A 13,423-nucleotide genomic window follows, 5' to 3' on the forward strand; every position below is an offset into this window, starting at 1 on the left:
CCAGCTACAGCGGCTGCCGCGGCCACCGCGGCTGCCTTGACTGAACTGAGCGGATGGCAGGCGGGGTGCGCGCCAGGCTGAGGCAGCGCGCGCTTGCGGCTACCGCCGTTAAACATGGCCTTCACGTCCTCCCAGGCAAAGACTAGCTCGTCCTGGGGGCTCTTGTCAGTGAGCTTGAGATGACGGCGCCACGAATTGAAGTTGGCGGCGTCCGGCTGCGTGTACTTGGCGTCCGGCGTGCGGTGGGAGTGGAAGATGAACTTGTTGGGCGAGAAGTACATGTTACAGTAGCTGCATTTGATGCACTTGGCGCGGGAGCTGTTGTAGCGCGCGGGGATGAAGCTGCCACGGCAGCCCCAGGCGCACTCGTGCGACACGTCAAAAGCAAAGTTGTCGGGTAGTTTGGGCGGCCTGTTTTCGCCCAGGAACGACTTGCACAAGCGCTCAGCCTCACGCTTAGTGATCATACCGCAGCGGCGCGACGAGATGGGCATGGCCCCGGCACGCCTCAGGATCTCCAGCTGCACCGGTGTGCACTGCACGCACGTGATGCCCAGCGCCACGCGGCGATTGTGGATCTCGTTGTAGCTGAAGTTCTTGAGGAGCGTGTTGGAGATCTGAGCCAGGCACAGGCGCTCCTGCCCGTCTATCACCAACGACACGATGGGGATGCCGTAGAGGACCACCTGGCCCACCTGGTTGGGCTTGAGGTTGGCGTGACCAGGACGCGGCTGGCTCAGCGCGTCGGGCTGGAAGGCGCTCGACGGCGATGCCAACAAGATGTCGTTGGGCCCCGGCAGCGGACTGGAAGCCATCTCCTCCGCCGCGGACACCCGGGCCAAGCCCTCCGGGTCTGCCTTGGAGACTGGAAAGGAAAGGAGAAAACGTTGACTCGAGCCTCTCCACTCTAAAACCGAGCGGGTTAAGTCATTAACTGAAGAATCACCATAACTTCCTTGCTCTGGTTAAGACATGATTATCTCTGGGCGGAGGGACACATTTCAGACATAAGGAAGCATCTCTTTTCATTTTCTTCACGGTTGCCTCTGGCCATACAGGGATTTTGGAAGTACCTTTCTCCTGTTCTAAATATCCAAAGTAAATTATATGTTTTTAAAAAATCAGTCAATTCCTAAGAAACTCAAGTTGTGTCCTTGATTTATAAAAGCTTTTGAAATAAAATGGCTAGAAATGAGGAAGGATCAAAGTTGTAACTAGTAGAGATTCTAGAAGTTATGGAAAACGGAGACCTGGCCTTTGAAATCCAATTTTAAGACAGACAATTCACATTTATCCTGAAAATAGATTGATTTCGGTTAAAAAAACCGAAATCTTTTAAAACGTGATTTTTGTGGTACCTGTGGTTTCCTAGGGGGAAATTTACTACTGATTGAGATACAGCTCATTAAAGCAAAACGAAATCTTTCCCTCCCCACCTCTGCCATTAGATATTTTGATACTATAATTAGAATATTTAGGGGAAAGATGAAAAATGTACAAAACCAATATACATGGCTGCACCATAATAGAATGTTTCACTTTCACTTTAAAAAATATTGGCGGAACTGAAGCATTCTGATTTCTGATAAGCAGCTTATGAAGGAAGATGAAGTTTAGACTTGAAGTCAATTAAAAATTTTTTGGTCATCTCCATACTGAACAAGTAAGTGCAGGCAAGTAGCTAACCCAGAAACAGTGCTTTGAAAATGACAATTTTGGGGGATAGTTTTTTGGTTGGCTTTAAAAGGCAAATATAGTTGTAAGGTGAATCAATTTCCGTGAATTTCTTTTTCTGATCCATGCAGACAGCTCTATATCTCTACTGGGGAGAAGTGCCCCACAGAGTAAATAATTCATGGGCTAGGTAATCTGTGGGAACATTGAAAGTCCAAGCCCCCAGTTGGGCCTGGGGGGGGGAATCCCTATCATCTCCCCATCAACGTGATACCCTAATGGGGGAAAATATCCAGTACATTGAAAATATAGGGTAAAACAAGGGAAAAGAACCATTATGATAAAGCTGCTAGGTCAAAACAAGCAGAATGGCTTATTCCCTAGGAAATCAAGCTTCAACCTCTCCACAGCTGCAAGTCCAGCACAGCAGTTAAGACTATCCCTTGCCCTGGAAAACCAGTGGTGTCCAGTAGAATTACCACTTTCGGTCAAGTACACTGGAGTTTGTTCATACAGCGATCTCAGAGTATATACCACACGACACACTTCACCCAGACTGTCACATTCTTGCCTTCTCTGGACAACATCTATCCCCAAGCCGTACCTCCCCCTTGGATCCTCAGATCTCATTAGGTTGGCGGGCTCCAGAAGGGATGAACACATCTTGAAGCGATCAACAAGATAGGCTGGATTGTCACTTTGCATGGATCAGAGATAGTATTTCCAGGGGACAGGGCGCTAAGTGGCAGTTCAAGACACAGTAATACCTGGGTCTGGCACAAACATCCCCCGCTTTGCCAAATGAGCCTTCAATGCTCATGTCCCTCCCAAACAAATTTCTTATTATCTTAAGATCATAATATAGCAGGAACTCGCTCCCAAGCCCAGACGCGCTCGGAGGCCCTGGCCCATTTATGCGAGAGACCTGCAGCCTTAGCAGCAGTAGGCTGGGCCCCAGTGTCTCCTTCTGGTTGTCCTCCACTTTCAACCCAAGCCCACCCAGAGACGCTTGTCGGAACAGACATACGAATAAGAGGGGTTAAGTTCTTGTTTTTAAGGGAGCGTGGGGGGAGAAGGGACAATTAAAAGTTAACGGAACTACAAAAGCAAGCTGGCGAACTTCCCTATCTGACTCGCTAGCCAGCGATCCCCAACTTAACTTCCTTGCTTCCAAAGCAATCAACAACGAGGCCAGCTGTGGTCTTCAATCTAACCCAGAAAGTCCCACCGCAGGAGATCTCAAATGCTGAACCGAGAACTGTGTGCCCCGGCTGGGCAGGCGGGTTCCGGCAGTACCTGGTAACCCCTAGGTGTCTTTACACGCGTGGCTGCGGGCCCATCTTCCGAGGGCTTTCGGAGGCGAAGCATCCAAGCGGGTCCTCGAATCCAGCGGGCGGGACTCTGTAGGGCTCCGCGTGAAGATACTGGCGCTCCACTGCGCTAATGGCGTTCGAGCCCGGCGGCGGGATTATGAAGGCCTGAATTGCGGCGGGGCGTCCCCTCCACCACAGAAAGTGTGGGCGCGCAGAAACCCGCGGCAGGCGAGCCCCAGGTGGAGAGCAGTCTGACAGCTCCTTTCTCTGTCTCTGAACTCGTGTCGGACCGAGGGGACGCCACCCAGCGGGCAAGGTGACGTCACCGTCTCCCTGACACTCCACATTAAAGGGCTGGCATGTTACTGGGAGGGAGGGGGAGAGTGAAAGCGAGAGCTAGCAACACCAAGATCCTTTCTCAGCAGGCACGAAAGCTAACACCTAATCAACCCGCAACTGCCAACAATCTCCCCAAACCTGGAGCAAACGCAGCGACGGTGCTAGAGCTGCAGATCTCCTGTAAAAGTGGATCGCGGAACAATTTCAGTGCATCTCGGGGACTTGGATACTGGCGGTCTCGGATACTAGGAGGAAACCTCTAAATGAACTGTATCCCCGCGCGTTATTGTACCCGTTCCTCTATTCTCTGAGCCATCCTGCTTCGTGAATGTTCCCTCTGGTACAGGGTGCAAACCAGTGGCTTTCTGTGTCTCAGAAGAGCTAGAAACCACTGTCAGCCCAGAGAATAGAATAGTTTCAGCGACTCGCTGGAAACACTGTTAGATGAGAAAAAAGGGGAGAAGTTTCTGCATAGGTGTGCAGTCTAAAAACTTGGAAGGAAGCATGTTCCCACTTTCAAATCGACATCTGCTTTTTTAGGGCAAGATATCCAGAGTTGTTGCTGCAATCTCTATTTTAGAAAGTGCAGCGTGAAGTGAGGACCCCGGTGAGTGTAAACATGCCCTCATCTATCAACTTTGTTCAGGATAGTTCTCTAATCAAGTGTAGAAGACCCATGCAGGCCACCTCAACGTAAGGAAAAGGTGAGACAGGGAAGCAAGGAAGTCCCTAATCCTGACCCATCCTTGAGCAATTCCCCCAGACCCATCCTTGAGCAATTCCCCCAGAGGAAGTAAAATGTTTAGGGTACCATACAGGAGTGTGCCCTTAAAAAACACTACCATAAGAAAGAACCTTCCCCAGAGTAAGCCACCTGAGCAAAGAGAGAAGTGTCAGTATAGTGCCTCCTAACTGACCAGCTGTTAAAAGTGAATGGATCACTCTAAGGTTATCAGAAAAGGGAGGAACAATTCATTTAGAGGACATTGCAACAAGAATAACCTCAGGGGTGGGGCTGGGGCATCCTTTAAATTTTTCCTTTATTGTCATAGCTAAATTTTCTGTTGCTGCCTAGGGAAACACGGAGGGTTAGAGTTGAGCAATTACATTGTGGAAATGATCTAATAACCTCCACTAACCCAGAAACCCAGCCAGACTTTCGTCATACATACTGTTAGGAACAAACCACCACTAAATGCGATAGTGAAAATATAAAATCTTAATAGTTCATTCAATGTTAGTGAAAACAAGGAGACAAGTGAACAGAAATGCAAAGGGTTCATTGCTCAGGATGTTTGGCTGTTTTCAATCAAAAACACTACTTCAGAGTCATAACAAACCTGTATGTTTAGGTATAGGTTTCAAGTGACAGTGAAATAATTTTTCATTTACCTCCCAGTTTCTAAAGATACCAGCAACACTAGATTAGGCTTCATCCTAAGGGGCTGAAGTCAAAGTAGTGCCTTTCCCTAACAGCGCTTTCTCCCCACAGCCTGCCATCCTAAAGAGGAGGACTCACACTTTATGCCAGCCCAGCCCTTTTGCCAAGAGTGCCATTGTTATTCATAAATTCCTTTCCTGAGAAGGCTGAATGCCTTGCCCTCTCTCTTCCTGAGGCTTTAGGGTCAGCTCTGGTTCATCCTACCTTCCCTGCTTCCTCTTGGGTCAGTGGCTCCCACACAGTGAGGTTCTGGCTTGCTTACTGTTCCTAGAGCCAGAGCTGCTAGAAAGAAAGCCTGTTAAAAAGAAAGCCTTGAAATGGGCTTGGTGTTAATATTGGAAAAGGGGAGAAATGACTGAAAGTCCTATCAATTTCTTAATAAAACACAGGTAAGTGTCAGATCACTGCCTGGGAGGAGGCACTCTGGGGTCTTCTCTTTTTATAGCCCAGTTCCTATCTTTATACCCTTTTACAGATCTCTTCTTTTTAAATAAGTTATCTTCAGAAGTTTCTCTATTTGAAAGAGAAATGGGTTGAATTTTTGCATTTCCCCCATCCCAGATGATTATAAAGAGGCTGGTGGTAACTGTCACCACCTCCTTACCTGACATAAACATTTATACATTACATGGGGGATAATGTTTGTTTGCCATATAAACCTGTAAATATATTTTAATGCAAAAAAAAACTTTCAATGGATAGAGAAATGTGTGATGTTATGTTAAATGCTTTGTGCAAATACTTCCAGGAATAGTGCAATACTTTATTTTCCCAGTGAGTCTGGGGGTCTATTTGAGATGTCCATTTATCTTTTTGGAAGATGAAGGCAGAGAATAGTTGCTCAAAGCATGACTCCTTGCTTCAGAGGTTCCTCACCTCAAGTCTGGAATTGCACTGCAGAAATAAGAGTATTTTATATGGTTGGAGACTGTGAGCAACTTTCTGCCACCCACTATTATTCTGACTCTTGATTTCCTCCTCAGTGTGAACAAGTCTCTTGATGCTCCTCCACTCCCAGTCCATTCCATTTTTCTCTCCCAGACCAGGGGCGCCAGATTCTTGTCAATCCTTGTCTTGGCCCCTGAGACCCCGGTAGGCTTGGGGAGGAGCCGGCAGTGGCGGGAGCCAAGGAGTCGGGCTGAGTTAATCAATGTTTTCCTATTTGAGCTGACATGCATTTTACACGTCGGGACTCTCCTCAGCCGGCTAATTGATTCAAATTGTTTTATTGGTTAAACTGGTGTCACCCGTTTGCATGATCTATCACCGCACAGAGGAGAGCATTTCCACTCTCATCTCCGTTCAGGGCTGCTGCGGTTCACCTAGGCCAGGGACAGGTAAAGGAGCTCAGACACCGGGCCCAAAGGAAAACCACAAAACCGAGCTGCCCCCCTCGGAACTGGAGAGGCGACGCTTTGATGCAGGCTCACAGGGTCGGTGCGGCAGCACGGAAGGAGGCTTTCAGTTACAGCTTTTAACAATTCGTTGAAGCGAACCCAAACCTGGGTAGGCGCCTCTTCTTTGAAAGCAGCCTGTTTTGTAATTGTGGCTGTCGATCCTGCGCGTTCTAGCCTAGGGCCAAATCAGAGAGGGAGCTGTCCGCGGTGCTGACGCCCAATACATCGCTCCAAGGCGCTGACCATCCTACGGCGTTCAAGGTTTCCTGGAAGAAACCTCCCAGCTTGCCATCATCGGAACCTTATATTAGACTCTGGATTCGAGCATGGCCTCGTAGAATTAAGAGGCAGGCAAGAAGCGATACTGAAATCTTTGCCCCAGCACCAAGGATAAAGAAATCCAGCCACCCCAAAGAAATCCACCCCCTACTTTTGTTTCTGCATTAACCCAAAAGGAAGATTAAAAAAACATGATATGAATACAATCAGAAACACCACAAATTCACTCTCCTCCCACACCTCGCCATGACAATCACAGGTCAAAGAAACTGCCTCTATCCTTTCACTCATCCCTTCCTACTCCATTCTCATCACTTAAGCAGGAATTTTATTTCTTCTGTGTCCCTGGCAGAGGTATTTCTGGCATTTGGTATTTCTGCATCAGGTATGGCAAGAAATGGTTTCCTTGTTAGTCCCCACCCTGCTAAAGGAGATTTATGATCTGAAAAGAAACTGATGGACTGGTAAAACTGGCAGAGATAGAAGAATTTCAGTATATTGTAAAATACAGGGGATCCAAATGTCTCCTCCATTACTCCCTAACTATGAAATCTTGCTTTGATATCTAACCTCTATAAGCCCTGGTTTCTTCATTTGCAAAACCAGGAGATTGAAACTTAGCCCACAGGGGCATAGTGAGAATTAAATAAGATATGTAAAGTGCTTGGCACACAATAGTCATTTAGTATTTGGTAGCTTTAAAAGCATCTTCTTAAGATAATGGGGACAAGAACTAAGCCTCTACTGTTAAAAGATATGTTATAAATCTAAAATAGCTCTGGAGTAAAAGATTACAATGGCATTTTAGCTTAGTGGTGAGCAGAGAGGGAACCAAGTTCCTTAGAGGAGTCTTAGTACTTTTCATTAAAACTTTATCCTGTTCCTAATTGGTCTAGTGTTTATTTTGTATACAGGTGGCCAGAACCTCAGCTAGTGTTTACTTACCCCATTTTAAACAAGTTAATAGTAAAAATTAGCAATGTTAATGAGAATGATTGCTGCTTGGCCTTAGTTCTCCCTTTCTACCCAGAAGAACTTTCTGCAGTCTGGTAAGCCCAGCTCAGTTTCTCTGATTTTTCCTCTATTGTTCTAGCTGAAGTTATATGAAGAAAACCAAGGATCCAGAGCAAACCAAAGACTCCTTCATACTGAAAACCATAGAAGAAATGATAAAGGTCTTTGAGTAGTCTGAGGCTGGTTCTTAATCTTTGAGCCTTCTCTAAAATATTGTCTGCAAACAAGGACCCTTTCCCCCTGGGGCCAGAAGTACAATGAAAGCACAAACCTAAAAATCTAACCTAGAATTGGAAAAAGGAAGGGAAAATGAATGCATTTTGCAAAGCTTGGATCCCTGCCCCAGTTACTCCTTGCATTCCTCATGCACCAATGGCTATGGGAATCAGTGAGAGTCCTTCTTGCCCTTCGAAAAGCTTTGTGAGAATAGAGACAATGGGAGAAGAAACCAAGAATTAACTCTCATTAATTGGAGGACATCATTCTTATAAGAAAACTTGCACCTGAGGATGTGGCAGAGAAAGCTTTTATCACACAACTTCACAGAGGATGGTGACTACTGGAAACATTACTTATGGAACTTTCTTTTATAAAAACAAGTAATTCACAATTCTTCATAAATCTTCACAAACCCGTAAACAATGCAGGATACGTACATGGTACATGTGCACATAGCTTAAATGAAGTAAAAAAAAAAAAAGGAAAATAGAACTTGAACTTGGGGTACTTTAACAAATACTAGTTGACCAAGATCAAATTCAAAGCCTCACGAAATACCTAAAGACACATAGAAGCTTATGGATGCCTGTTCCCTGAACACACCTGCAAATGTGCATCTAAAAGGGACACTGGCACTAGGAATAGTCCACTAGGCTTGCTCTCTTCCTTCTCTCCTTTCTCTCTTTCAGTGCAAGCACACACATGTGTACCCGCCCCCTCCCCACCCCTCCTCCTCATATTGGGAAGGAGGGGGTCCTTTGAAATGGAGGTGGTCCCAGCTGGAAAACCCCAGAGCTCATTTAGATCACATCACTTCAGGCTTTTGTCTCTGCTCCTGAATAACCTAGGCTGCTACAACAAAAGAATAGGCAACTACATAGAGTTTTCATTGGCAAAGATGCGTCTCAAAGATGCTGTTATAATAATGAATAACGAAGCAAGATGCTTGCCTTTGATTGCTGCTCCTAAATAAGGGAGAGGAGGAAAAGGGAGAAAAGGAGAGGGGGAAAGTGAAGCAAGAAATAGAGCTTATGGGAGAAAAAACAAGGCAAGTATTTGGGTAGATTTTTGTAACAGTCTTTAATTGCACAAAAATTCCAGCCATCAAAAATAAGAAATGTGATTTGGACTCATCATCATCGTTATTTTAGCAACCAGCTCGTTTGTTTCAGGGACAAAATTTAAGAAGTAACTAAGGCTGAGTATGCAGAAAGGGTGTGGGGTAGGATCTTTCAAAGCTTGGGTAGGGGAGGCAGAGAAGTGAGAATAGGAGGAGGGGGTGTGGATTTTCTGTTGACATGTCACAAGAGAAAATGACATAGATACACACTTAACATCTTCCCAGCTGATAATGGTGGAAGGGACATTGGATTTTACTTCCTAGGGAAATAAATAAAAGGTTTTTTTCCTGTTTCTTCCATCTTCCTCCTTTCCTTGCCATTTGAAAAATTTCTACTTTGCCATCAAACATGAGCCCACTAGCTAAGACACTATTAAACTAGCATGTGCTGTCTGGCTGCCCAACAAGCATTACACCTTCATTTTCCTCTGGCCTGCTGTTGTTAACTCAATGGTAGCAAAAGGTGAAATTATATATTAGTAAAATAAATCCTAGAGGGGGCTAGAAATATGAGCCATTGATTAAAAAGAAAGAAAGAAAGAAAGAAAGAAACCAGTGAATATTCAGAAAGAAATTGAGAAGAAATTTCTATTTTTGTGTACTTAAAAGCAAGTTCTTAAACAATAAAGCTTTCTTCCACAGAGTTAGGGGTTCAGAGTGAAAGCATAGTTAACCAAATCAAAGGCAATACCAATCCCAAACTTTTTCAAGATGCATTATGATATCATCAACAAACTCTTAATGTTGGCAAATAATTAAATTTTCCATCTTTTAGAACTGTGTAACCTTGGGTGTCTTAGAAACAAATTGTACAAACAAACCATGGAGATGAGCACTGAGGGTTTCAGAGGAGATATAATGAACCAACTTTAATTACTAACTTGAAATTAAAAATGTAATATACAGATTTAAATTTATTTTCACCTAAATTGTGTATAAAATTATATGGCTTTTGCAGGCTAAGAAATGCTTTGTAACCAGCCATGCTACTAAAAAGTCTGAAGTAGTTTCCAAAACCGAGTTCCCAGACTCACACAGTAATAATGATACATTTATCATTACTGATGACCACCTACTGGGTAATTATTGCTTTGTTACTACTATTACAATCAAGAGATTTCTTTATTTACTGTTAACATTCACTTAAAACTGAATGTTAATGACTGTTCTGAATTCACCAAAGAGAGTTTTCTGTTATATTTCAGAAGTACTTACGTTCTGGTTCAGAAATGGAAAACCATATTATAACAGAGTAGAAAGCTGGGTGAATGTTTGGCTCTCATCCTCTCTGGAGAATGAAAACAGCATTCTGAGGAATTCTGGAGCAAAATTTTCCAGCTCAGAGTTGCTAAAGGTTAACATAATGCAACCACTTGACTTGTGCTAATTATGTAAGTATTTTATTACAGGAGATTCATTCATTATTGATACTTGTTTGCAGTAACTTCCTGCTTGGGGGAGTTATATTTTATATGAGCAGTAAACAACCCATGACTCCAGGGCTAGCCCCCCCACCCCCCCAGATCTGATTTCTTTCTATTCCTTTGTCTAGTTTCACAATCCTTCTGGGTTGTTATGTCTCTATTGAGGTAGAGACAATTCCCTAAATCCTTCCTATTTGCTCTCGTTTTTTCTTCCCTATTCAAAATTTCCTAGTTCTTAAAAAGAAGTAAGGATTTGGCAAGTGTTGTGATGGAAATGATATAGGTGAGAAATTAAACTACTTTAGTATTCTCTCTTATAGCACATAAAGAAGATACCACACAAAGACAGAATTTTCATTAAAAAAAAAATCTAAGCTCGTGGAGGTCTGGTCACCAAGTTTTCTCTTTGGAAGTTTTTCATAGCAGCCACCCCCAAAAAACCAAACTGGTTCTTGATATATCCAGAGGTCAGTAGCTGGTTATTAGATAATTGAGCATAGTAGAAGCTGTTATCTAGTGGATAGCTTCAGAGAGGCCCCTGCCTGCCAAAACCCAGGCTTATAGCCAGTGGTGGTAGTTACAATCCACAATGTTGTCTTCCCAGTACTTATGCCAAATAGCCCTGGGAAAAGATGTAGCTTTGTTTGTGAGATGACCTCAAAAAGCCCCGGTGACTTGTGCTGGCTTCTTGGCTGAGGACCCTCAGGAGTTTTCATTCTAAAAACATGCACTGGCCATCTGAAGTTGGCTTCCTACTAGGGTGGAAAGGTTCTGACATAGAGCTAGGAGGAAGGGTTTCCTTTTGAACTTTCTTCCAATTCTGAGACTTTCAGTTCGGAGCAGGGATGAATACAAATGCCAGAGATTCCATATTCTACATCCTTAGAAGTCAGGAATTTGAGATGGTGGAGGGGCAGTGGAAGAACATGGAGGTGTGTGTATGTATGAAAATACCTGTTCTTCCATATTCTGATGTGGACAGTAGGTAAAGAACCAGCTGGAAGCTTGAGTCCCAAAATTGGATCTATCTGAAAAGAATGAGAGGGTATGATCTGGCATGTCTGTGTGTGTGAGTTTTGGGGGATGGCTGGGGCTGTAAAAATTACTTGAGACTGGGTTGGACTTGACACCTGTCTGAGAAGAATCGACAGCTAAGCCCAGAATCATTTCTGGACATTATTCTCTATCCTAGAACTTCTGCACTTTGGGCCTAGACACAGGGGTGACTCAAGGTCTGAAGGTCTTTGGGAAGAAGAGTCCAGGGAGGAAGAGAGGGGATGGAGAAAATGCTGAGACTGGGTGCTCCTGCCTAGGTCAGCTCAGGTCCCCTGAGCAATCTGCTTCTCTGCTTTTACCCCACTCGTGGGTGGAACCGCTCTGTGAGATCTACGGAGGAGGAATGCCGCTTCCAGCAAGCCTTTCTTAATGGTTCTTTAACAAACTCTTCGATCTCTCTTTGGCTGCCCTGACTCTCGCCCGCCTCCTCCCTCTTCCTTTCTCCACAGCTTCCATCAGTTATTTATGACCAGCTTTAATTATTCACGAAAAGAAAAAACTCCAGCTTTGGGAACTTTTCTAGTAGCGTTTGGGGGTTTTTCCCTTTCCCGCCTCCAGGTGGGTTTGAGTAGTGGGTATTTTCAAGTACTTTATTTGATAGTCCTACTTTGAAGTTGGATAAAGGAGCCCCAGTAGTTGGGTCAAGAACTCGAGATCGGGGGTGGGGGCGCGGTGGTTGTACCCTTGGTCCAGGTTGGCTACTGCCTCTGGCTGCAGAGGTAAACTCCTGGGACCCGGAAGTTACTAGTCACGCTCGCGGGAGTCGCTGTCCGGGCTTGGAGTGCTGAAACCGCGTTCTGGGCACCGATGCTCCCCGCTACCAAAGTGCTGGCTCAAAGATGTGGCGGCAGTACCAGGCAGAAGGTAGACGCTACAGCTTCTTCAAAAAGTCTCCGGTGCCTTCTCTCTAAAGCCCCCTTCTCTCCCACACAAGTGACACTAGAACTCTATACTCAAAGATTAATTGCCTTAATCAAATTGACCCACCCTCTGCTATTAATCTTTTAGCAACAAATTAGAGACAATTTACCTCAACCTCCGGGGTCAGGCTGAGGGAGGAGATGGGATGGGGTGGGGGATGGACAGAGTGGGAGATTGACAAAACCCACAAATGATGCGGGATAGCGGCTTGCGCATTTAAGGCGGGAGAAGAGAGGAGGAAGTAGCGGTCAGCTGTGGGGTCGTGTCAGGGGCCGGAAGTTCCTGGAGTCCCTTTCAGCCCAGTTTTCTCCAAAGGAGGGAGGCCGAGGGCGGAGGACTACGCCACTTACCTGTCTGCGCCGCCCTCGCTGTCTCCAGCCCTCCGTACTAGGTCTTCCCCGCCTGCCTTGCGTTCCGCGATTCCGCCGCTGTTCTCTGCCTCCCGCGGCTCCTGCCGCCTCCCCCGCGCGGGATCAGCAGCCGCCGCCTGCCGCCGCCGGTCCTGTGCACTCCTGCTGGCGGTCGGGTCTTCCACGGAGACTCTGTCCGGTCCTGCCTTTCCCTTTCTCTGCGGTTCCCCGTAACCAACCAGTTCTTCCCACACCCCTCCTGGGCAAGTTCGCAAGTTTGGGGTGAGGGTCGCTCTACTTGCGCCCAGCTACTCGGCTTAGCTTGCTGGGATCTGCACCCCCACACTCCCCAGCTCAGACCTAGGTCTCTGACGCCGCCTGTTGGCCAGGCAGGGCAGGGCAAGGAGAGGAGCGTTGAGCGATAGCCTCAGCACCCACACCCCTCACCCTTCGACGTCCAGAGGTCCAGACAGGGGAGAAAGGAGGCAAGCAAGTGTTGAAGGCCTGAAAATTGAGTGGTGTCAGGGGCAAGAGGGAGTAATTTGCCTCAGAAGCTTGCAGCCCAGGCTTGCAGCTGGGGCTTCTGTCCAGGAGAAGGGTTATCCCCCGGCACGCAGGTGCGTCTCTTCAGTGTGGCCCTGGGCAGTCTGCCAAAAGGGGACAAGCCTCCCCCCCTCCCCAGAGGGAACGACTGCCTGAGGTCCGGGCGGAAAAGGCAGATTCCTTAGGGAGAAATGGTCAGTGGCACCCATTGTGCTTCTTCAGAACGGAGTAGGGGTAAGTCTTGCTTAGCATCTCCAGGAAGGAAAGCTTTAGGGCCAAACTCATACACCACTTTTTAAAGAAAAGTCAGGTGGTTACTTCTCATTATGAAAT

The 13,423-nt window shown here is 46.1% G+C and overlaps 1 protein-coding gene across 1 annotated transcript in view; it reads right to left on the reverse strand.

The window, feature by feature from the left end:
* Nucleotides 1-12,857, reverse strand: part of SKOR2 (SKI family transcriptional corepressor 2) — a 49,787-nt gene extending 36,930 nt beyond the window's left edge. Inside the window, exons 1-2 of the mRNA XM_012725789.1 lie at nucleotides 12,548-12,857; nucleotides 9-865 (exon numbers count right to left, since the gene is read on the reverse strand). Coding sequence (XP_012581243.1) covers nucleotides 9-815 — 807 coding nt within the window. The 5' untranslated portion in view covers nucleotides 816-865; nucleotides 12,548-12,857. The remainder of the gene's footprint in view (nucleotides 1-8; nucleotides 866-12,547) is intronic.
* Between the last annotated feature and the right edge of the window lie 566 nt (nucleotides 12,858-13,423).

Source organism: Condylura cristata, unplaced genomic scaffold (assembly GCF_000260355.1).
Source record: "Condylura cristata isolate star-nosed mole 26May11 unplaced genomic scaffold, ConCri1.0 scaffold00016, whole genome shotgun sequence".
NCBI classification, from domain to species: domain Eukaryota; kingdom Metazoa; phylum Chordata; class Mammalia; order Eulipotyphla; family Talpidae; genus Condylura; species Condylura cristata.